Source organism: Sitodiplosis mosellana, unplaced genomic scaffold, assembly GCF_009176505.1.
Source record: "Sitodiplosis mosellana isolate CC-2019 unplaced genomic scaffold, AAFC_SMos_1.0 Smas_scaffold_6226, whole genome shotgun sequence".
Taxonomy (NCBI): Eukaryota; Metazoa; Arthropoda; class Insecta; order Diptera; family Cecidomyiidae; genus Sitodiplosis; species Sitodiplosis mosellana.
In genome coordinates this window covers 12,799,195-12,825,716 of record NW_022601467.1, presented here as the reverse complement: position 1 = coordinate 12,825,716, position 26,522 = coordinate 12,799,195, and the positions used below count along the sequence as shown (strand labels likewise).

General features: G+C 36.6%; 1 protein-coding gene across 1 annotated transcript; it reads right to left on the bottom strand.

Annotated features, from left to right (window-relative positions):
• Nucleotides 1-84: 84 nt before the first annotated feature.
• LOC129579509 (J domain-containing protein) lies at nt 85-26,522 on the bottom strand. The gene is made up of 5 exons (XM_055469666.1): nt 26,363-26,522; nt 25,751-25,936; nt 10,587-10,688; nt 5,126-5,242; nt 85-3,331 (listed from the first exon to the last, which is right to left on the bottom strand). The coding sequence occupies exons 2-5, from the start codon at nt 25,835-25,837 to the stop codon at nt 3,116-3,118; spliced, it is 522 nt and encodes a 173-aa protein (XP_055325641.1). The 5' UTR covers nt 25,838-25,936; nt 26,363-26,522; the 3' UTR covers nt 85-3,115.

Below are 26,522 nucleotides of genomic sequence, written 5' to 3'. Positions count from 1 at the left end.
CTCTTCAGCCTTCACACGTTGAGTTGACCCAGTAATAAACGATATTAATTTTAAATTAGAAAAAAAAACATTGCTCGCTGTGTGTTTGGTTGTGTGTGGTAATTTGAATCTTTCATTTATTTAAATATTCGAAAATACAATAAATTTACATTCAACATACAGGTAATAGTTTTTTTCTTTAAATATATTTAGTGGAATGTGTTTTGTATCACATAAATATACATAGATAAATAAATTGTGTGTTGCATCCATGTTCATTCTGGCAATGGTGTGCATTAAATCGTCCAATAAATATTATGTAGAGGTTACGTAATATGCACACATAGTAGAATATGTATGAAAGTGTTTTTTCCTCTGTTTTTTTTTGTTGTTCCTTCTATGGACTTTACATTAAAAATATGTATATATTGTTTGCTGTTATTGTTGTTCATTTTGTTATGTTTTCATCAAAGTGTAATAAAGATCCATTGTTCGTGAATGGTAGCTGATTGGCATTCATCAATAAAATGGTTTTGAAATGTTATCGTAAATATTTGGAAGAGTTTTGCTTGTCCATGTTTACAGATATTCCCTTATAATTTCTTTGTTTGTTCATTCAAGGGTATATAGTTACAAAATTATGTATATAAATAGAGGGAGATCTAGGGATTGAAGGATGAAGAAATAAATGTGGGTCTTATTCTGTTTGATACGATTCGGTTCGGTTCGGTTTGTTGCGGATTTATTGTGTTCAGTGGTTGGAGAAGTTAATTTCTCAATAATCGTTCAATATTGGTCATTGGTCGTTCATTGGCATCTTAATCGACAAAAAATAAGCTCTCTCCAGGTAATTTAACAAATGTATTTATATCATTTTAGTGTTAAATTTTTTTTTTGGTTTTTTCTTTAAATATTAAGTCTTTATCGTTTAAAATGTTCCATGTGTGGGTTGTTGTTGATTGAATGGTTCATGTTTTGGTTATTGATGGCCAAAAGAGAAAAAAAAAACCGAATTGATATTCAAACGCATTCGAAAACAGTTCGGTCGAATTTAAGTGGAAGTGCATTGTTTGTGGTCACACTGATGGTGCACACAAATCCAGCGATTTACAAACCCAATTCACATGCAGAACATTGAAATTCGGATTGAAAGGGTGTACTGAACACGGTGAATCAAAAAAATCAATATCAGATCGAGGGACCATGTTCAACTGTGTGTGTGTGTGTGTGTTCCATTTCTTTTCAAATTATATAGTAAGAAGTAAAAGTAGAGCAAGGAAAGTTTTTCGTTTCTGTTTATTAGCTGCTCGGTTGAGCCAGGCGAATGGATATCTTACTATGTGTTCACACATTTAATTTTTATCAAACATCTAATATGACAAGGATTGACATCAGTAGTTTTTTCTTTTAATGTTTTTTTCTTCTCTTTACTTTTCTCTAGTTTTATAGAGTGTTTGTGTGCTTGTGAGTGCAATTACAAATATCAATACGAATTGCAATAAAATGGGGACTCAAATGTTAAAAACTAAGTTTTTCTGTTGACTTTTTTTTGTCAAAATAATCTGAATTTATCCATTTTGTGACGCGAATTATTCGAATTTAAAATGTTGAGAATTTTGCGCGTTGATGATTCTTGAGCTTTCGATTTGTGGCAAAGGAAAATGGTTGTTGTTGTTGTTGTTCGAAGAAGAGCTGAGCAGTTTTTTCTGTTGTTCGTTTTTATTTTGACTTTTTTTTTTAGTTCATTTTCTTTGCATTTTAGATTCGTAATATCGAAAAAGTTCACGCAACCATCAAAGCGATTTGAAAGCAAAATGGCATTTTTCCAATGCGATTTGTAATCACGACTGTTTGATCAAATTCATTCAAATGAATAGTGCATGCTTGATTTCATCCATTCAAACGTTATTGTCAAACTAATTTTGTTTTTTTCAATTTTGTTTTTGTGAGAAGAACAAAAAAAATGCCATTTTACTTTTGTGACAATCATTTTGCATTTTAAGGACAAAGTTTTACCAGAAACGAAAAATAACGAAGAAAATTCTCATATTTTAAATTCGACAATAGATTCATGGTCCTCAGATCAAAAAGTTGTTCATTTTTTTTTCTTTGTATTTAAATTTCATAACTGACGCGAAAATAGTTGGAAAATCGCAAGAAAAATAAAACATAAATGACAATTTTGATTGAAAATTGTTCGAGCAGCAAATCTACGAATTTTCTTCTGGTTTACATAAGTCAGTTTCCAAGCATTGCGTGTTGTTCACTTCATAATATTTTTTTTCACTTTATTGTGCTATTCACTAAAAATACATTTTCTTGTTATCATTTTTTTTTAAATATATGCGAGCTTTTGTGACTGCAATATAATCTTTGAACACTTATTAAATATTTATGGGGGATGCAACATGCAACATGACATTAAATTCATTTCAAGTGGTTTTTTCTATTTTCTTGTTTTTTTTATATAGCACTTGTATCTCTGATAAATAGTTTAATAATTTAAACAGTTGTTAACACATAGAACGTTCATAATTTTTTTTATGTTTTTTTTTTCTCTTTGTTTTTGTCTCATAAATGTTAAATGACAATTATTTGCCTCCCTCTTTGTTTTCCTTTTGCCTGTTTGTATGTTTGTATGTTTCTCTTGATTGAGATTTATCGTGAATGAATGTGTATGTTTTTTTTTGTCTGTCCATGGTTTTCGTGTAAACATTTGGAAAATATTTTTTTCATGTATTGGATTGTTGTTGAATTCAGTACGAAACCGTTTTGTTTCGCTGTTATAATGTGTATTTGAATTGAGTGAGACTGAAAATGAAAACGATGACCACGGTTAACTTGATTGGAATATTGATCAAGTTGCGTACAACTTAATTAAATTTTACGCTGCTGTTATTCTATATATGTGTTTTTTGTCTCTCTATCTCTCACGTGGCCCATCAATAATAATATTTAATAATATTATGTAATCCGAACCGAAAATGAGTAGGTGTTTGTGTGTGTGAGTCTATGTGATTTGCAATAAAAGTTGATGTGCATTTTGTAATTAGACAGCCCAACCAAAAAAAAAAAAAATTAGATATGGTTGGCAAATGTGAGAAAATTGTTTGTTGAGCTGAGAGTGAGAAATGATTTAAATTTCATAATTACGAAATTTGTTGGCGACATCGGAATTTTCCGTGCCCCATTCGGCTTTGCGATTACCGAAATACAATGCAGCACCGCCTTCTGATGCACGACGATGAGCTGGATTCGGTTGACCAGCTGATAAACCGCTTGAGTTTGATGAGACTCCTTGCTGATCCGGCAACATGCGGTCCTTGGTTTTTGGTGTGGCCCAGTGCATTGACTACAGAAAAAAAACACAGAAACAAAACAGAAAAAAAATGATATACATAACCACAATTATCAATTAATCGAATATCATAATGAACTGTTGCTGTGTTTGTGTGTATCGTCTATCCTTTGACGAATCCAATTTGAGGAGCAACAGGCGGAAGAAAAATAATTGGACTGGAATCAATCATTCAGTGAAATTGAAAGCGAAAATGCAGAGTAAAAAAAGATACAGCATCCAGCACAAAACAACGGCACAACACGAAATGGGTGAGTGAGTGAGTGAGTGAGTGAGTGAGAGAAGCAACAGTTAACGGAGTTGGAAAAAGCTTCTGCTGCCGATATGCATTAGAACAATGGAATGGAATGGGATGAGATGTTGACGATGTGCTGCATGCACAAACGTGCTTCACAGCACTGTGGCTGGATTTAATATCGTGATGACCTATTTTAAGCGTATTGAATGACTTAGACCACAATTGTGTGGTGTTTACTAAATGTTTGCCCACTGTTTCGATGTGCTATGTGCACCGTTCATTTATTTAATACACGGCATTTCCAACGGGATCATACGATTTCAGCCGGTTAGTCTTTCTGCATTGTGTCAATTTGATTCGAGTCTCTAATACTCTCTTACGGATATATGCAATTTATAATCACTAAGCTCAGTGCTTCATTATTGATGCTATTCATTGGGATATAGTGTGTGTATATCACAATCATCTTTTGTTCATGAAAATCATCGTCGTAAATTTTCACTTGGCTAGTTTCGAAATGTGATGTATGTGTGTGTGAGTCAGTGTGAGTGAGCTTAACACGAATTATGTTCGTCGGTCACAGATGCTTATTTAAATGTGCTCACAAATCATCGAAATGTAAATAATATAAATAAGGCTCAGTGCTCGGCTTGGCTCTGATGAGAAAGTAATAACCGGTATTGAGTGCGGAAAGCGTCTTATCATTTGACTAATTTAGAATACTTTGTAAGTAGTAATCATGAGATGGGCCCGTGGTGTGGAGAGAAGCACCGGCGGCCGCTAAACACATCTAACCTTGAAACCGTGCTAGGTGCGATTCGATATGATGTGAAACAAAGCAGCATTGGAATTTGCACACTTGTTTCTATCAAGTATGTACAACGTTGGTGAATTGCTGGAATTATGAATTTGCATTGTGTTCGCCGTCGGATGTGAAACACAACGCCAATTCAGCGCTTTTGTATCGCATTGGTTGATGCTTGAAATGCGCTCTCGCAATGGCACCATAACAACGAATTAAGTTGTATGTTAATAATGTATTTGCGCGAAGGCAATATGCTTCCCCCAGCAGTTGATGCGTATGAAATGGATATATATGTATATATATGCAAAAGCGATAATTTGCAACGCACGTGTGCAGGTAAAGAAAAGGGAGGATTTGTAACGGCACGATACGAAACAAAGCCCATACTCATATATACAAAGTGATGACTTAAGGTGAAGTGGAACTTGAAAATTGTGCTGCGTCGTTTCTGAGAAACAACTGCCGCCTCCCGTTGACGTCGCCAATAATCACATACGCGTCTATTTTTAGCTTATTGCAGAATTAAGTAAAATTATAAAGAAATAAAACTGCAAATATAAATCCATGCCATTAGACGGTTCACAAATGAATTATTCGAATATGCAAGAAAATGCTGAATCGTTCGCAAGTAAGAATACCGCTCACGAAGCACATAAAGTTCAAATGATGAACATTTTAGGCAACTTTTTCTCTTCGCCAAACTTTAATGAGCAAATACAATGTATGGATTTTAAATGTGGATTACCTGGTGCACGTGCTCCTTCATGCCTAGCCAGTTTTTGTAACTGATTTTGATGCCACTGTTTCGCCATTTGTCGTAATTGGCACGTTTTGCTGGATCGAGCAGAGTCTCTTTGGCATCCTGAAATCAAATGAACACGTACAAATGAGAGAATGAACTCAAAAAAAAACTATTTATTAAATTTTCCATTCCAATAATGCGGAAATTCAATTTCCAACAATTCAGAAAAACGAATTTCCTTCTATGGCTTTGAGCTCGTGTTTTTTTTCTTGTTTCGCTTTCTATGCTCCGTTTTCTGATTTTCGTTCGAGAGTAGTGTGTTTAGTCATTTAATTTTCGTTCGTTCTGTAATGTCAACCATCACAGTGTGAGTGTGATACGCGTCAGTTGCCAGTTAATTTTCTCGAACAGAGCTCGAAATTCGTTTGATATGCCCTCGAGACAGAATGATGTTACACATTCTATTCATAACACAATCAACTCGAAAATATATCGAGTACTAATCAAACATTATCCCATGTAAACACATTTCGCATACACACATTGATGAGTAGCATTCTTGGGACGATAAGAATCACATTTTTCGTGTGCCTACGTTCAAATTGGATTCAGCACCGCAAAGTAGTGTGACTGATGCCTGCCTTGAGTCAATTTCGGATTGGAAAAACTAATGATGTTTTTGCGATAGGAATGGAGAGAAGAGAGGGTGGGAGGGAGATATATACATTGATATAGAGCCAATGCATGATAGTGAGTTGATATGTTGATTTTGTGATGATGGCCATGATACACCGAACCACATTGACAAAAAACGAACTAGAACCACATCGAAATGAAGTGAATTTCCGAGAAATCATTTGGCATACATGTCCAAATCAACCATGGAGATATGCGGAAATATTGTCTCATTTCATGCCGATAAATTGGGTGATAGTTTTGTCACAGAACAAATGAACCCGTGAGCATAAAAACGACTTATTAAACAATCGCCGAACAAAACGATACAAGAAAAAACTACCGAACAAAACGTACCACAGCGGTAATGTGTAGCACAGCGGAGTTTCGTTTTGAACGGTACCGTCCTGCTGTGTTACGTTTTTTAACGTGTGTTTTGTTTGGTAGTTTTTTCTTGTATCGTTTTGTTCGGCGATTGTTTAATAAGTCGTTTTTATGCTCACGGGATCAAATATGAAGTAGAAGGTTTGTGTTTGTTTGTTGTTGCTACATCGTTCGTCATTGACGGTAAAACTGAATGTGATCCGTAATTTTAATTCGAATAATACCATTAAATCCGTACTTGTACGTAGATTTTTCTTCTCTCCGTATCAATCTCGTAGCAACTTTTTGCGTTTGTAATTAAACGGAGAAATAGGCGCCTCAATTATAAAACCAACACACTTTTGCTTTTTCTTCCCTTTTTTTCCTCTCTCAAAGTGTGCGTTCAACAGAGGGTTTTTTTTTGTTGCTTTATCCCATTTTATTTTCCGTTCGACAAGGTAAATGGACTAAATCCTTTCATCTCACTCATCTTTGCCGCCCTTCTTCTTATTGTTCTTCTCCTTTCACTTGCGTTTTTGTTTATCTCAACAAGTCGAAGAGTGGAAGTGAAACAGCAGTTGAACGAAATGACAGGCAGAGGGTCGGTTGCGCGCGGCTAGGGAAGAAAAGTTACTGTGAGTGAAATGTTTTGTGTGTAGGTGAATTTTTCCAATTATATTTAATGATCTGTCTTCGGAGTCCTTTGCTCATTTCTTTTTTCGAAAATCGTCGAAAAGAAAGCAACAAATGAGAAATGTACACATAAACTTGTTCCATTAAGCGCGATATTATCACTTGTGTTCGTTGACTGTTCATTTGTTTGCTGCAACAACAATTCTCAACGCACTGACAGCAACAGAGCGAAACGGAGAAAGACAGGGAGAGAGAGCGACAGCAAAAATCATAATGAGCATTCGTCAATGGATTGATTAGCAGACTTTCATTAAAATTCAATCCAAGCGTAATTTGCTTGGCAGGCCAAAAGGCAAAGCCACCGCCATTTACATATTCGTTCACCCATCAGAGTGTATAGTTCGAATGGATACCATTTAATTCGCACTCTTTTTTCATCGCTTCTTTCAACCGTGAAAACTATGCTGTGAATTTGAGAACTGCCATTCAAATTGTCACAGAATCCAATATGTATTGTCATTGCAATGGTTCTGATGGCAATTGAGATCTCAAGACGATAAATCCGTGTTATTTGCGTAGAACATTCTCCCTCTTCGGCACATACATTCCTCGCTTGATGAGTGCGTTTTCAGTGGCAAAATCATTCGTGCACAGGACGCAAACAAGAGAGATGGAGAAAAAACACGGGCTCACACACATTCTTCTGTGTCAAATCGAAATATATGCACAAACCAATTTTATGTCATGCCACTTGTCATAAGCCAACCCTTTAACCAATATCGGAACGTTTTTAAATGCAGTTTCGATTGTGTGAACATTAAACAACGGCACTTTCATGAACATCAAACGGAATATGGAATTCAGAGCGTTTGTTATTTGATATCGTTTGTTGTACATTACATTCGTATCCGACATTAATTGTGCACAATTAGCATCGGCAGCTGATCGTCGTCGTCGGTCAAATGCGAAATAATTCACTGGCCTAAATCAATAAATCAATTTCCGTTTGATTCTCAGTTGGCTGCAGTTTTTTCTCGTTTGCCAAAGTTCAAAAGAAGAAAAAAAAACGAATTGATATGGGTTGGACAAAAAAGCGAATGGTCGATGTTAAGGACTTTGAGTTGATCCGCCCCATCGTAATGAAGTGGTGTGTGCATGCATATATGTCTGTTTGAACTTTTTTTTCCTACATGCCATTGACTCGATAGCTTTGTGCAAATAAACTGTTTATATACTCGATAAAAAAATGCTGTGGAATATCATCACAAATATTTTATCGAGCGAAAAAAAGGAACATGAACTTACCAATTTTCCACATGTGTTTTTAAATGTCATTTAAATTCATTATTCACATCTGACCCGCAAAATTTCGACTATATATGTTCCAACAAAGTGACTATTTACATTTTTTCCTATTTGAATTACCTTTTCCAATTATGATCACAAGTATGAGGAAAATACCAACATCACAACGATTGATGAGGCGAAGCTTCTGTCTGTATTGCAATTTGAATGCTCAATCTAATTGCTTGATTTTCATGAGCTTTTGCATCGACCATGCCACTGACAATATTGTTCTCGACATAAAAGATTGGCAAACAAAAGAGCACAAACCAAACTCTTCATCGCACATGCCTTCCGTACCACACACACACATACCACAATTTAAGCTCTCTATCGAACAGTTTTTCGGTGCTAATTTAATATTCATTACGAATTTTTGGAACTTGCCATTTTAATGGTAATTTTTTTTGTCTATATAGTATTCTTTCTTCCCTTTGGCGTCTGGTTTGCTTGTGTCAACCAGATGTTTGAAACCCCACAACTGAATTTAATCTACTTATTTAATTTGATCGTTGGCAATTTTTTTTATGATAAATTTAAAATTCAAATTCAACTTATTTACTGGTTTGTAGTGGAACTCGATGCTGTATAGCTGTGTATCGTTCGCAAATACTTTGGCAATGACATTGAGCAATGTTTCGCATTTCATTCGTTCTTATGTTGTTACGCACATCACGTGACACTCTGCCAAATGTTGTTTATGTTGTCCCTTTTTTTTGCTCCACCACTGTCAACTCGATTCTTTTGGGGTCCATTTTACTTTCATGCCGCTCATTCGGCCATGGTATGTATTCTTTTGAACAGAAAGATCTTTCTCCTTTTGCACTGCTCTCTATCTTGTTAACGGTTCTTTGCAATAATATTACTTTACGGAACCTTCACCAAATTTAATTTACTTGACGACAGAAAAGAAAGCTTCAAAGTGAATAGGAAATCAAGCGCAAGACAAAAACAATGGAGTTAATGCTATTCGGAATTTTTAAGTGGCATTTGCTGTATTTTATGAGAGTAAAAAGAGCACCGATGCTCAACAACCGCGCAACGGAAACAATAGCAATGGCGCAAGTATGGCTAGAATGTTTTTTTTATTTCGTTCGAGCCATAAAATAGTGAAAGAATCGACAGCTTTTTTTCATTAGCAGCATTAAAATTACTGATACTCGGTACTTTATTTTTCTTTTCTTTTTTCGTCATTCCAATTTTTTATTTTTTCGCGCAGAGGTTGCATTCAAAGGGCATTTTCCCGGTGGTGTAAATTAAATTCTTTGACCGTTCATAGCATTTGATGTGGTTGGCTGCCATTTTGAATAGTTAACTGATTTTCATCGCACTCATTAATTCTATTTAACGGAAAGCACACGCGGAGAGAGTGGCGTAGTGATATCATGAGACAGAGCCAACAGAAGCACTATCACTGACAACCGGCGACAGATAAACTCGTCACGGTTTTTCGGTAATTAGAAAAAATGTTCAAACCGAAAAATTAATTTTCATGAAAGAATCAGTCTGTGCTATAGCAATTCTTTTCATCGCATGCAAACGATAACCACCGACCAACTGCTCAACACTCAACGAACTGTGAGACAGCATAAATGGAAAAAGATATGCGGCAGCAGTAACAATAGAAATGATTGACCATGTATAATTTTGCGTTGCGCGTACATTTCGGTTATAGTCTCACTTTGCTCCCACACACACACACACACATAAACAATCTCAACCTCAACACATTTTTACATTTGGTCCATATCGGATCTAAGGCTTTCAAATGAGCATTCCATGATGATCCTCTTTTGTGTGCGTCTCAGTCATTGTTATCGGTATGTCAGTAGATAGCATATGGTTTTCAATTTAATGCTTCATGTAATATTCCAATAAAAAAGGCATTGTCTGTAAACCTCAGCCGAGCGTATCCACTTTCACTTTCGTGCTCTTCTATTCCGCATTGATATCAAGCCATTGAAACGAGAAAAAAGAGCGAAAACAAGAAAAACATCAAACCAAAAAGGATTCACCAACAGCTGCCAACAAGAGTGTGAGTGACCGAACGAAATAAGGGAACTGGAGAGCCGCAACATCGAGGTCGACCAACATAAATGATTTCATTATGACCATAAGTAATTCAACTTTCGAATTACATGGTTATGTATTGTTAATGTGAATTTACTCCCACTCACATTTACAAGCGCACCACCTAGATGCCCTGTGAATCTGGTCTCCAGAATGATACAGCCACATACACTAGCACATAGAAATGAATTTTGGTGAGTGTGTTAACAAAAAGTGAAAAATCGAAAGAGTCAAAAAACGCCGTTGGTCAATCTTTGGTGTAATTGTTGAAATCAAATGGCAACCACATGAATTTTAGATCCGTAATTTAATGAAAAACCTCCGTGGTCAAACTGACTGTTCGTTTAACAAAAAAAAAAGCAATTCCGTGATCAATTACCTGGATTTTTTGGAATTTTGCTTCGGCTTCTTTGTCACCGCTGTTCTTGTCCGGGTGTAATTCCAACGCCAATTTCTTGTACTCAGCCTGAATTTGTTCGACCTGTGTATGAGTGAAGTGAGAAAGAAAATACAAAAGTATCATTTAAATCTCGTTCGAAACACGTGCACAAAAAATATAATGTTTATTTCTCTCGTTCTTCATTCGTAAAATGTTCTTCTGTCCAATAAAACTTCGGACCAACGGTAATCAAAAAACTTTGCTCGCGACACTGACCAAAAAAAGTTTCTTTTGTTTGCTAAGCGCGCTACGATTCGTACAAATGTTGATTCAAATTTATAATTTGTGGTGAATGGCTCTTGAGAGATGGAACTGACTTGTCGACTCCTTTCACGGCGCATTTCCCAGTGGTTGGCGTGAGAACCAAACAAAGTCAACACGTTAGCTTTGAATAAACACATGTTGAACTTCTGTTCAAAGTTAAAGGTAAGATGGGTGCCTGTACATGCAATTCCATTAAATGCGTAAGCACATCTTATAAATCTATTCCGGTAGAGAGATTATAATAACCTCACCGCGGTGGTTTTATCATCTACAGCAGCACGCACACGCTGAGGAAGTAAACGATAAATATACTAGTGGAAAACTTCTTTCCCCATAAATGTGATAGATTGATGATATCGTCTACTTGATACTGGATAAAATTCGCACTTGCTATAGATCGACGCTTCGGTAGTTCACGTGTAATTTAATGGAAATATCGCTTCGGTGTGTGTAAATTTGGGTTTGTCACGCAATTAATAAATAAATGCACCTCCATTGTGTGCTGTGCACAAGATAAATGTGTCATCATTTCTACAAATTAACGACTGCCACACGTACGAAATCGGAATGGTTCATCTTAGTTTTGGTTCGGCTGTGTGGCTTGAAGAACTTGATGCTAAAGTTTGTTTACTTTTGCTCCACTTCAGCACCTCCAATCGAACAATAGTCGAACAAACGCCCGCCCGCTTTCCATCTCGACTCGAATGAGGTGAGCCATACACATCCACATGCACATGCAATGAAAAATGACAGAACAAGCATAACCATAAGCAAAAAGCAAAACAAAGACAAAGCTGTTGAAGGTTAACCACCATTTTCCCTGAATTTGTGCTAAAAACGGATGGCACATTTTTCAAAATGATGATGAACTGAAGTTTATATGCTCTCTCTCTCTCTCTCTCTCTCTCTCTCTTTCTCTCTCTCTCTCTCTCTCTCTCTACACAAGAAGCAGAGGCAGATGGAAAAAAAGGCAGAAGGGATAAAAATATGATTTTTCAGCATGATAAATGTGAATTTTGTCCATACGAACACCTAATTGGTGCTTCATCCGCATCCAATTGCACTCTATCACACATGAACCGCCACAAAACACCACTACTGTGAACGAACACGGGGAGCAGAGAGAGAGAGAGAGGAACAGTGAGTGCTCATGAGCTTGACTTCAATGCATCAGTTACTCGTCATAAATAAACATTGCTATCAAATATGTATACAGCGCGCGCGTTCACCGAATTCAGTTAAAGTGGTTTGTTTTGATTTGTGTTGCACGAACATGACTTTAATAAGTGAAATGTATATTCATGTATATTAACACATTGAATGCGAAATCAAGTGAGAGAGGAGACAGTAGTTGAGGTAACTTTTGTATTTATTTTTGTTACTTTTTGCAAGTGTAAGCATAGGGGAAAATAGAAGAAGAAAAATGGGAGAAAAATCAAACCAGTGCAAATGAGTGGTCGAGAATAAAAATGACTAAAGTTGAACCACTTATGGATAACCGTAACACAATATTCTTGATTTTTAAAAGTACAACATAAATTCTGTTCGCTTGTAAGTGAATCGTAAAATATCTGTGGAATCGTGTTTCACTTTAATTGAAGTAAAAATGTTCGATACACTTTCAAGCCCATTGGAATGATGATTCATTGTAATGGTGGTTTTGGTTGTGATTTGACTTCAGAGTGAAAATTAAGTGATAATGAGCGCGAATTTCGATGTGCCGATAACACCATTGGATTGGGCACATGAAATACTCTATGAGAATCGAAAAAAAAAATTTAACTTTTTTTTCGATTTTTGCCTGTTTCCGATCGTCTACATGGGAAGTTTGTATGAAAACCTCGGAGCGCCGGTGTTTTACCCGTATTGTTATACACATCAACAAAGCAGTCTGCTTCACCGTAGAAAAGAAGTGCGCAGTAAGGAAACAAGAACGTACATGTTTTGGCAACGTGGCTTCACTAGTGATTATGAATGAACGTAATTTCTTGCTACATTTCTCATTACGTTCATTCATAATCGCTATAATGCAACGTTGCCGAAACTTGAACGTTCTTGTTCGTTACTGAGCACATTTTACTAAATAGCTGGAAATTTTGAATCTAAAAATTCTGGAAGTGGGTTTTGGTGGATCCTCAGGATTGTTCAAAACCGCTCCTGGTTCTGGAAGTTGATCCTCAGGATGGACCAGGGCATTGTCAAACCCAATCTGATCCATCCTGAAGATCCACCAAAACCCACTTCCAGAACCGGGAACAGTTTTGAACGATCATGAGGATCCTCAAAAACTCACTTCCAGAACATAATTTTCAAGGTGAATGTTGAAATATTTCGAAATAATACGGACTTTGGTGAATCCTAGAGAATGTGAGAGAAAAGAAAGAAATATTGAAATTTTAGATGAATTTTAAGTTGCGTGAAACCCCTAGTGTGTATATATGCGAACGAATACACAAAAAACAAACTCCATTATGAAAAACGATAAAGCTTTTTTAGGGAGGGCTTTGTTTTTTACTTTTCATTCCATTTGCCTGGGCAAATCTTTCATCTCTCCGAATTTGATGCAAAGAGCTCACGTATCACGATCGACTGTTGAACTTTATACTTGGAGGGATGGTGTGCCACTGTGCAACATCAATTATCAAACTGAAACACATCGCACGTTCGTTTGTTCGTGCTCTTTTTCACCCGTGCATTCGAGTCTCTAGTTTATGGAACCGAAAAAATAACTGACAATAATCATAAATATTTTAACACTTTTGTCGATTTCTTTGGCGCTCACAATTTTTTCCGCTCTCTGACTGTGGATAAGGCAAGTCATTGTTATGCGTGAGCACACACAACACCAAATATACCTGTGATGACTGATACAAGCACGTTACCATCTATTCCACAACCGAGCAAATTTCAATTTTCATCGATGAAAAGTTTCGTGATTTAAAGCTGTTAGAAGCACATTGTTTCTGTCAGCATCACGTTCCATCGGAAAAGTATGCTGGAGCCGAAATAAGAGCGAAAGTAAAATAAAAACCAACATATTGTGCCCAAATCGATACAACGTCACTTATTGTTCAATTCAATTTGCTGCGCACGAACTCGGGGATAGCAGGCAGCCGAAAAAATAACGTAATTCCAATCGGAAGATTGATGTTGCTACATGTTCCTGTAGGTCACATGCAGTACACATAATTTATGCAATGCTGGTGTGCTTCGTGCTGCCTGTGAGTTTTTGCGCTAAACACACTTAATATGTATACACAGAGAGAAATAAGGTTGTCAGAATCACCAACATGAAGTTGTAAACGAGCGAATTCCAACAAAATTTTCTGCACTCAGTTGGTGATATGTGGAGAAAATTTTACGAAATGTCCAACCCTGGTTGGAATTCGCTCGTTTACAACTTCATGTTGATGATTCTGACAACCTCGTTTCGCGCAGTGTATGTATGTGTGGGATAAAGAGAGAGTGGGAGATGGGCATAAACAATACTAAACAAAACAACGCAAAAAACATGATATTGGCAGCAAAATTAAAAGGAATACGGCTCTATCCATTAGCAAATGGAAAAAGTTTTCGCGGTCACACACCGATGCAAGCGCACAGAAAAATCCACACAAATTCCAACAGGCGCTGCATGCAAATGATAAAACACCGAACTGCCCTCTCGCGCGTAAGTTGTACATCATTTTGAATATAGTATCAATTTAAATTTTTTTTTGACTGATACAAAAACCAAAACAATTGCAAAAATGAACGTGAAAGAGGCAAATCAAAATCGAGCAGTCTCCAACATCATCATCATTCGTCACTAAAATTTATAGGTCAAAGTCGTACAGGATTAGTTTTGCCAGGCAGCGCGTTTTTTCAGGCAATACACACACCATGCGATATATGGACGTATGTTTGACGAGCATGAAAACAAAAGCATATTCATTACAATTCCTCTCTCTCTCTCTCTCTCTCTCTCTCTTTCTATTTCTCTTTCGCTGTGTGTATCCTTTTTTATCATTTCAGTTGGGGTTTTAATTTTAAACTCTGTGCGCCATTCTAGCGTTCGCGCATAGTGAGTTCAACCGTTCAAATGCATTGAAATTGATTAAAAGTGAATTGTTCGCTGGCAAAAGATTATCAACTGAACTGATACTGCTGCTGCATCTACACGAAATAAATTATAACACTTTGTCATATGACACAAACGGTTGAAAGCTGCAATCCGCATCATATCAAAACAGATTTCTTCTGTACGTTTTCATTATTTTCTGCATTTGGTTGTTTTGCGTTTTGTATTTGGAGCATGTGTAAATGAATTTAATTAGTACTGCGATTCACAATTCGCATTCTCTGAGGGCTGACTGAAATATAAATGAATTGAAAACAAAGTTTCTCCGTCGCTGTTATTAACATATGAAATGCCAACCCGCAACAAATATGTCCGTAGATTGATATTTCTATCAAATTCAAAAGAAGCGACGAACATCTAGTTGAGTTGAAGTGAAAACAAGCGACAATTCTGCCGCGTTGTAAAATGGTATTTCGTTAGTTTTTCCCCAAAAATTAATTTCGTTTCTTCGGTCATTTGCTCAATATGAATGCATTTCGCCTTTTAATAGCGAAACATAATTGAATGCAGATTTTTGTATGACAATAATTTATCTACAAATATCATTTTAATGACACCATGTTCAACCAATTTGTCTCTGTCAATCGGATTCTTTCTGCATCTCTGGATTCAATTCGATGTTTCATATTGGATCTTATCATGAAATAAATCATCAAAATAGTTTTGACATTTTTGCAAAAGAACAAATTTTGAAGAATCAATTCAATAGCTTTGATGATGAAATCTATGCGTCATTTGCAAAAATTTTCAGACTGGAGACCGACAAAGGAAAGAAGAAAAAAAAATCAACATTCACTTAATCGAATGGCCAATTGACGGCCAGCCATCATGTCATTTGAAACCCTTATCTAAGAATGCCAATGCGTTTGAAACAAGGGGGAAAGCAGTAATCTAGTACTGCATTCAATGCCGATTCAATGCCAATCCAATGCCAATTCAATGCCACTAAATTCAAAACAATGCTATCCACTGCAATCCACTGCTGTCATCGATTGATGTACTAGATTACTGTTTTGACAGGAGTGGATTGCAGTGAATAGCATTAATTTGAATTTAGTGGCATTGAATCAGCATTGAATGCAGTACTAGATCACTGCTTTCCCCCTTGGTTTGAAATGACTGTCAATTTCGCGATTTATCTTTAACTCAAACGATGAAGTGCACTTTAACACAGACGGCGCATCAACACTTTTTCAACGCAGGCATTTTGTCAAGCTGCCCATTCAAGTTGCACAGTGACAAAAGAGTCAAGCACCAAGAACACTGAAAAGCTTTTGAATACCGTTTCACGTTGAATTCGATTTGTAACACATTTCAATTCACCACCAATTCACCGTAACGCCAACACTTCTTTGATCTTGATCATTGTGTGCACAATTTCATAGACGCACCGAATTCAATGAAATAATTTCATTAAAAAGTCTATGAAATTTATTCATTAGATACGGGATATTTGGAGCAATATTGCGTTGTGCTGATGTATATTCGATGGTTGAAGTGCTTGGATGTCTGCCAAATAATATTCATTTGCGTTTTGCATAAAATGTAAACAACATTTTCCCATTGAAACAATGAAAAACATACGCTTTATCCAAAATGAAAATGACGCAATATAATGCAAATAATAAGGTTCATTTGTCCGTGTCAAAAAGTCAAAATTAGCCTCGTATCTCATTTATATTCATTCGAAATCAAACGAACGCTTTCTTCAGCCATTTATTTGGATGAATAACGAAAATAGAACCGAACAACTTGATGAAATCAAGCGTTTCATCAAATTTTCCCCGGACTTTATAATCACAGCAATTTTTGAACGATGTGAAACGCAGAAAAGGAAGGAAAAAATTAGCAACGATTCAATTTCATTTCATGATATCACCTTCAATGTTCTCGTTCGCTGACATCGTTGTTTTCGTTATCGTTATCAACATCGTCGTCGTCGTCGTTTCATTTGATCACCATTAAACTGTATGGAAAAGCGCTTATAAATTATGCATGATGGCCGATTGAAATATGGTAATACTTGGTAAATAATACGCATTTTGTTCCAATGTAACATGCGTGGCAACATAGCTCGTGTTGCATGTTTCACGAAAATTTCTTATTTGTTTCTTTCATCCATATGGGCAAGCAGGCAGGCTGACTGACTTTTTGACAGTTTGAAGTTCATGCGGATGATTATTTACAGTGTTTTGTTGTGCACGCTCACTTTCTATTTGCTATCTCTCACTCTTTCTTACTTTCGTTCTTGTTTTCTTCTTCGTTTTCACATGCCATTTTATCCAACATCAGGCGAACGCAAAATTATTCGTCGCATAAAGCATAGATAATAGAACCCGTAAATTTAATTTACCTTTCGAATGAATGGAAAGATTCTGAGTGCTCCTTTGTTTACTGTGTGTGTGTGTGTGTGTGTATATATATGTGTGCGCGTATCGTTTTCTCCCCCTTTTGCGTATGAGGAAAAAGTCCTGGTGTCAAGTGTATCACGCGCTCAAACAACTAGCACAATGATGCTTAGGAAAATATTTAAATCAATTCTAAATGCGATGTCTGATTGCTATGAGATTTCACCAGTGAGAGTACACAGCCAGACAGGCAGAGGATGATGGAGAGGCAAAGTGAGAGGAACTGAAGCACCGGAATTTTCATTGGTGAAAATTTTGCACATATGTACTTTTAACGTAAACAAAATGCGCCCGATAAACAACAAGCGAATGTAAGGTATATGGCATGGAAATTGGTTTAACAGCAATGAAGAAAAAAAAAATTTGTAGCCACACAATATTCCACAAGCACTTTTTTCTTCTCTCAATTTTCATCGAGTGTGAGTTAAAAACTCCGACGATGTTGTTATTCCGTGTTCATATGCTTGGCATCATAAACGGAAAGGTTATAAAAGATCTACTTCGAAGCTTTCGCTCGCTCACTCACTCGCTCGCTCATAAACTCACACACACACACACACTCACTCTCAAACTTGTGCGATTGTTATGTGTTTAGAACATCCGAGACTCGTTTCACTTAATTTATTCAGTTCATCGCTTTTCTATTTTTATACTCCTGATGGAGTCTAATCAGCATTTTAGGTACTTAGGGAAAGAATATTTTCACGAACTACAAAAAAAAAACACTAACCAGAGTTGAAAATTGGGTGGCCAGTTTTTTTCCACGTGGTTTATACAGATATTTCGTATTCACTTAAAACCCAAAGTACGTGTGCAATTATGCTTAACCACAATCAATTTTTGCGTTTGTGAACGAAATTGAAGAAGAAATATAGAGAAATCGCCTACATTCCGACATGCACATAATGTATACCGTTTGGAGAATGCCGTTGCATTTTGCAAAGGGATCAAATAAGGGAGCTTTGAGGATGGTCGCCAACAACAACGAAAAGATAGAAAGAAACGAAAACAAACAAACTGCAGCATGACGGTACAATTTGTTTCAAGTGTATGATCAAAGCATTTCGAATGCAAATTATAACAAAGAATAAGGCAACATCGGAATGGGAACAAAATAGAGATAGAAAAAAAAAACAGCGGAACAATGGAATGAAGAAATATATGTCTAATCAGAACAAAAAGTAGCAAGAATTTTGCCTCAATCTCGACATGCCGGTGAATAAGATGTGCTCATCACTATGCATATGCATGTTTGTACTTTTGATACGGTCTGTGTTCTGCTCATTTAACGTTGAGGCAGTAGCATCATCCTCTTCGGTTCTTTTTGCACTCTTCGAACACACACATACACACACACACAAATACAAATACTTGTTATTCCTCCTTGCTCAATGTCTCTCAAGAAACGATAAAGGCCAACATTAAATCGACGGGCTAAGTACATGTGCAGTGTTGCCATAATGCAGCTCTTAGCGTATGAAAATTGCATGCAAATCGCAATATGTTCACGGTCTTCAATGCTTCGATCGACGCTGTATGTTGGGGTGGCTGGCTGTGAGGTGCTGAGAGTGGCTTTGTGTGTGTGCTGGTGTGTTGCTATGCACTCTTGTATTTATGTGTTGTAGGACACAGAGAAATTAATTTTTAAAGCACATCATTACTAGTTTCAAAAAGAACGCGAACAACATCGCATAAAAGTCAATTGTTTCTTCTCATCTTATGATTAGTTGGTGTTGTTCATGTACAAATATGTATACCATGTGCACTTTTAATTAGCAACATGGTTTGACACACACACACACACACTCTATATATATATATATATACGCTTCTCCCCTGTTCCGCTCCTTTTCCCCACTGTTCCCTTCAATTTCTCAATCGGCATCTAAAATGATGCAAAGAATAGAGGCGTTTTTCCAGAGCTGCTGCAGGCAATAAGTAGACAAAGTTTTTGAACGGAACCGAAAATTATTAAAACTTGCATCGCCAGCTGTGCCAATCTATTTAGTGGGAGAATAGTTTGTCTCTGTTTGTCCTATGGAAATCCACAAATTCCGTGATTTCGGATTCAGGGATGGAAAAAGTAGTAAGCAAAGAGCCATTGCTCGAGAATCGAGCTCAATTTGAGTTGAAAATTGCTTTATGATGTAATTTTAAGTGTTCAAACCGGGAGAACGTAAATGTGGCATGTGCGGGTGTTCACCGAACGGTTTTTGAGCTAGACGCTCTTTTTCTCCCTCGATATTTTTCTTTCTCTCTCTCTCTCTCTCTCTTTACCATCATATTTTCGTACTCGGTTAGTCAGTGGATTAAATTCGCAGCGAATTTACAACATTTACAACGTGCCAGTGCAAAACGTATCTCTCTCTCTCTCGCTCGCTACGTACGAATAATCAGATTTCGCATGTTTCGTGTACTAATTCCATTTAATATTAATCTGTGTTGAATGTGAGTGTCATGAATCAGGATTCGCCTCTGCTACTGTGAATGTGGCCAACAAAAACAGATATATGCTCGCCCGTGTGTATTGTTGTTGTTGGGTTTTTTCTCCCGCTCTCTCCTCTTTTTGTTCAAATCAAATTCATGTTTTGTTAACATATACCGAATGCAATTTAAAGTGAAATCCATTAATTCGAGCTAACTGTCCGTGTTGATGAAATATAAAAAGTAAAAACCGAGAGACAGTAAAGAGAGAAGAGAGAGAGAGATAGAGAAAAAAAGAACACTGTTAAACACAATCAACAGCAGACATAAAGTCGAAACGTTTTCATCGTTTTCATGCGGATTGAATTTTCCATTGCGCGCATTAAACACGATTTATAGCATGTATAGATATTGAACAATGCTGCTGTCAATTCCTGTCAATGCGTTGACTTAATCGAATTCAATTCATAGCCGACAGTACGAAGCGCTGGAAGAGTAATACTCAATTACGCTGGACTTAGGGATTTTGAAGAGCTTTACGTTACTCGAGCCTCAAATATACATATTCAACAACATCGTATACGTATACCGAAATAGCGGAATTTCCTGTGATTTGGTGTTGTATGTGACTCAATTGTATGTGGGGTGCTAATGTGGGTGTGTGTAGATGACAGAGCGGAAGAGCGTTCGTTGGTGGCGAACAGTACATGTTAAAAAGAATTGAATTGTTGACCTTGGCCAAGGCGAATAAAAAAAGACCTACTTTCTCACTCTCTTTTTCTCCATTTCAAGTAAGCACTTTAAATCGAAAGCACCACCAAGCAATTAGACAATAACACTTCTTTCTATTCGCATTGTTCAACTAAGCAATAGAAGCGTATTTTGTTAAATACCTTTTATTTTCTCCGGCTCAACAAACCGTGTCAGCAACCATAATTTCCATAGTAGTCTCGATGTCATAAGTTTCACACAAACACGAATCACGACGATGGAGTGAAAAAAAAAGAGTTGGAATCACCACCCTTAAATCTATTTAGTTAATGAGTGTAGATTTATGAGGTCGAGCCCATTAATATTATCAAATCACTGAATAAGTGATTACATAAATTAATTTCGTATTTATTATGTTAAGCGCTTATTACTCGCATGCTAAGCTCAGCGAAAGAGATACCGTGGACAAAATGCGGCCGCAATGTATCCACACACACATACATGTAAATACACAAACCCCGGATAAATATTTGACTTCGAAAACGATAACTAAGCAACCGATTCAAATCCACTTGAATTTTCGATGTTGTTGATTCTTTTGGGTCTTTGTTTTCGCTTCGTTCTCACAGTTTGTTCTATTGGGAATTACAAATAGGCGCCGAATAAGTGAAAACACAGACTGAATGCGATAGGATAGAGGATAGAGAGGGAGAAGGAGATAAAGTTACAGTGCTGGATATTGAATTTTGCTTTTCGACTCTCTATTTTCCTCACTTCATGTTCGTGTAAACAAAACGATAAATTCGCTTCCGAAAGTAAACAAAAGAACGAAATCTTCGACATCCTCCTTAGATAGTGCCGACGATGAAACGGTAGACAATTGTTGCCAGCACAAAGGTAATAAAAATGATAGGTTTTTTTTCTCGCTCACTGTTACGCTTCCACCCTATTCAAAATGGTTTTTGGTTGGTGCAAGTTCTCGCACTTGTCACTATGTTATTTTGACCGTAACATTCAATGTAAATATCGCTTTTGTCTTTGTGCGCGTAAATAGGCCGTAATTTTTGAGCAAATAAAATATAATGATGGTACGGTTTTTTTTCTCTCTCTGCCGTTCTGCTTGTGGATTCGTTGCCGCCACCACGGGGCAAAATGCTGTTGCGATGTAGTAAACTGATAAATGTCCAATAAATAATGAGCGCATTTTTCTTTGCCCACAGCATAAAAAGCCGTATTCCATCGTGTGAAATAAACTGTGAACATCGATGTTATGGGCTACGCTTACCGTTCTCACAACATTGAGAGATCGGCTGAAGCGAAAAAAAATATACAAGCCAAAATCACATTACTGAAATGTGATTTCAATTTAATCATTCGTTGGCGTTTGCCCCCCGGAGAAAGAACTTTTTATATCCTTGATATGTATAGAAAACGGAGTTTGCTTCATGGAATGATAATAATAACGGGAAAAAATGCGAAAGAGGAAAGAGGCTAAAAATATTATAAATCGAAATAGCTAAAAAACGGCTATTCTTTCCCTTTCTCACGTGCTCGCACACACTAACCTATGTCACTCAAATTTTATTGAGAGACATGCATGGCTGAATGCTAAGCAACAGCATTCACGGCAATTCTCACACTCGGTATTTTCATTTGGTTGTATATTTCACACGTCGCTGTCATTGTTTGAAGATGCTACCATTTTCTGTTTGTGGCTTGTCACACGTCATACTTCTTTTGCTTTTCTCTACCACCCTCTTTCACTCCCTTTTAGACGAGTTTGTGTTTCTGTGTGTGTGTGTGTGTGTATCACCCTCCCGAAATTGATTTAATCGCCGTTGCGAAGCAAGCTTGGAACAATAACAAAAGCCAACTCATTTTGATAAGACAAACACAAAGCAGAAAAGCCTCAGCTCAACTACCAAAAACACCGCGCGAATGAACTATTTAACGATAGAAAATAAGAAACGTCTTTTGTAAATGGGCCTGAAAAGAATACAGAGATTTCGTTTATTGGAAAACGCAGTCGGAACATCTCATTATTGCCAGATGATACTGATAAAAACTGGCTGGAATGCGATTTGCAAATACATTACCATCCGAGAAAAATTGGTACGAACCGCTTACATAAAAAAAAGACGATTGCGATCGCTAATCAAATGAGTTACAACCAAAATCTTTGAGAGTCGTTTTGTTTGTCGGGGCGGCGTTTGTTTTTTTCTTCTTCTTGTGCCATTTCAACTAAACGAAATTTGCATTCGAATTGAAATTGCCGTAAAATCAACGATGTGTGGCGCGTTCCCCACGCTCTCTCTCTCCTTCTCGTTCTCCACATTTCGCATTTCAGCAGTTAACAGATAAAATCTTCTCTTTTTTTTCTAATGACCTTGTAAATTTTCAAACAAATAAATTTGTGTACCGGCCGCGTATTTACATTTCCATAACTGTTTGTTTATGTGATAAAGATAGCAAGCGCTTCGTTTGATGTTATCCTGCCTGAAAAACACGAGTTCTGCATGTAGTCGAGACAAAAAAAAAATATCAGAGAAAAAAATTCATCGAACGCGAGCGCACATACACGAAAAAAAGAAACAAAAATGGAAATAGAGGTAGCAATCCTAATGGGGTAACCGAAACCATCGTAAGGTAATGAATGTAATGCGTTTTCATTGTCCCCAGAGAGCAAAAACTCAGCGCACGTTTCGCTTCGCATATTCTGAAATGCGAGAGAATAATCAAGAGAGTGAGCTGGAGCATTTCGGTCTTACTTTATCAGAAATATGCTGATCGCTGTTTGTGTATGCACAAAATTATAAGGTTATTGATTGATTTTCAATGAACTGAACGTAATTCAAACACATACACATCAAATTAACCCAGGCTAAGAGCAAATTCATACACAGATAACGACCGAATTGCATGTTTACATCGATGGACGTTCTCTGTGTGAGTGCGTTTCTTCTCGATGCGGTTTTTTTCTGCTATGTTGTTGTTCTTCGCAGCCAGTAAATAGTAAACGCACCGATAAAAAAGAGTTTATTTTTAGCATGATTAGATTTGGGTTTTGCTACTGCGTTAATCGCCGATCCAAATGAGATTTTACTTTTCTTATTTTTCTCGTTCTTTTTCCGCTCTCTATTCATGGATCGAGAATGTTTGTTCATTTCATTTTTGTGTGTGTGTGTAAGCCACACAGGCCGCGATTTAGGTTAATACAATCAAAATGTCGCGGTTGAACTGATTTGCTTGAATTGTTTAACATCGGCTGTCAGAATCGAAGCCGGTAGTCGGCTATACGAATAGTTTGTTCGGAATTACTCCAAACTATCAATGATGTTTTAAAAAAAGTTCAATTTATATCAAAAAACGTTCAATGATTCTCCATTCAAAGAATGATCGATGCTATAATTGCATAATTGTGTCGCTAAGCATAAAAATGGGAATACAGATCTGTTACAGCAACAACCGAACATAAAATATTGTTCCCTAAAAACGTTACATGAATTTCCATCTAACGCGAGTGTAACATGAGTTGCATTAGAAACAGTATTAGCTCATGTTACACTCGCGTTGGATAGAAATTCATGTAACGTTTTTAGGGAACAATATTTTATGTTCGGTTGTTGCTGTAACAGATCTGTATTCCCATTTTTATGCTCAGCGACACAATTGAATGTTGTAGACTCTATTTCCAACATTCAACTGATCGTTTCGAATGATTCCGAACGATAATCATCCAACGGTTTTTGTAGATTGTCGTAGAATACTGACACAGATCGCGACTTTTAACAAAAACATGCCAAAAACAGCATAAACAACAAACTTGCTGCGTTTCCAAGGCAAGCGTTTGAAATATTCAATATTTAATTTTCATCAGTTCCATTTTCAATTTTAAATAACAATTTTGCGAGCAGTAAGAGGAAGTTTATGCGTGTAAAAATTTCTCAAAATAAATATGAACGGCTGTAACATTCGCGACATTTTACAATGTGATTCTTTTCGTAGCACTTTTGCCCTTTCGAAAAACTTTGTTTGCTATTATGTGAACTTATACGAGATGCTATGATATGACGAAAGAGAGAGAGAGAGAGAGAAGGAGAATAAAATGTGCATTTTTTCTCGCATTTTTTGCACATAAACTGTACTCGATATAAAAGAGATAAAATTCCCATGCAAAAGGCAATAAAAAAAAACAACGTTTTCTTATTCGTTTTCTACTCTAGTCGAGGAAAAGAGAAAGAACAAGAAAAAAAACGACAGAACACAACATCGAAATATGTTCTCGTTCTATTCAGCCTTTTCAGCTGGGTTGTTCCCAACGAATACGCAGTCATTCGGAAATTCCCAATTTAAGATGCCAAGAAAATAATAGATCGTTCTCACACTTATCGAGAGCGAAACAAAATAAAATTGGTAGCGGTAATTCAGAAATATGAAATGCGCACACGATAACATCAGAATGATACCGCACCGCACTCGGAAATAAATTAAAACCAACAACATGCCGAGTTTCAATTTGTTCGACAAAAAAATCCATGCTACACAGAATTGAACCAGATTCGGTGGTTTACCTTGAATATTTAGTCACAACAAGCAGCTTCATTCTCCCTCTCCATCTCTCTTTCGCGCTCGTCGTTTCTTAGTCGACCGAAGCATGTTGTGCGTGGTATACACAATTCAACAAAAGAAAAAAAATACGAAAATACACAGAGAAACGCAATAAAAACGAAATAAATCTAATGACCAACATTTGTTGAGTGAACAAGAAATTGAAAGCACGTCTATGAATCGAATGCTTGTCCATACACACTGCATTGAACAATCCATCCAATTCGATGTCATCATGACCGCAGGCCGTGCAAAATGATTGAAGAAGTGTTTTTGTTACGCTTTATTCAGAACTGATGCTAAAATACATATTTGAAATCGAATCGAACCAGTTTCGAAGAGACCGTTGCAAAGTTTTCCAAACTGAACAAAACAAAATGCAACCAACAACTTATCAAATTAAAGTGTTGAATTTAATTTTCAAGTTTTGCATGAGTATAAACAACACGCTCACATACAGACATACAGACACAAATCAATTTTGCAATATTGCAAGAAGAAATGAAACAAAAGAATGGACAAACAACTGAGAAAGAAAACAAAACAACAGCAACAACAACAACACTTACGGTGGCTTGTTCGGTGCAATTCAATATGCCGTAGAGATCTTCATCGGCGCTTCTTTGGTAATTGATTATTTCGTCAACGGCACTCATTTCTAATTGATTGATAACGCTTTTATTTTTCTTATAAAAATAAAACCAAAACGATTTAAATTTTCTCTCCGCGTTTTTCGTATCACCCAACTGTTTTAACTGTTTGAACGAAAGGAAAAATGAGCACAAACAATTTATTTTGTCTTTAAATTTTATTTTGCACTTGAAATAACTGGGAGTGGGGGAAGACGAACTAGTTTTAGTTGTTTTTTTTTTACTTGAAAAATTTAACACGTAAATTTGTGCGATAAGAAGAAATTTATTTTGAAGTGAGGACAAGAATTGACTTTCACTTGTACAAATATTCGGTAATTACTTTAAGCATTTCTCTTTGAGGTCAATCGAAGCAAAAATAAACCTCTAGAAGAAACATTTAAAATAACCGCAAATATTACTCTTTTTTGAACAGCAATAATCGGCCAGAGAAAGAAGGGAAAACAACAGTAAATTTTGTTTCGCAAATGGAAAATTGATAAAAACAAAAACGTTGAAATTGAAATGCAGAACTCGAAATCGTTTTCGTACCAAGCAACTTGTTTGTACTCAATTGTTGTGTGTTTTCGTTACAAACGAAAAGCGTTCACATCGAATGTGGAAACAACAAAATAACACACTTGGAGCCCAGATGTACGTGAGCACCGTGCTACTGATCAAATTCAACTGACAACCGATACAACCATAGTCA

Excerpts from the sequence above, each read along its gene's own strand:
- LOC129579509 (XM_055469666.1), bottom strand. The coding sequence starts at position 25,837 with ATGAGTGCCGTTGACGAAATAATCAATTACCAAAGAAGCGCCGATGAA. Across the intron at positions 10,689-25,750 it reads ATTGCACCGAACAAGCCACC|GTCGAACAAATTCAGGCTGA; the intron begins GTAAGTGTTGTT and ends ACTCATACACAG. Across the intron at positions 5,243-10,586 it reads CAAAATTCCAAAAAATCCAG|GATGCCAAAGAGACTCTGCT; the intron begins GTAATTGATCAC and ends ATTTGATTTCAG.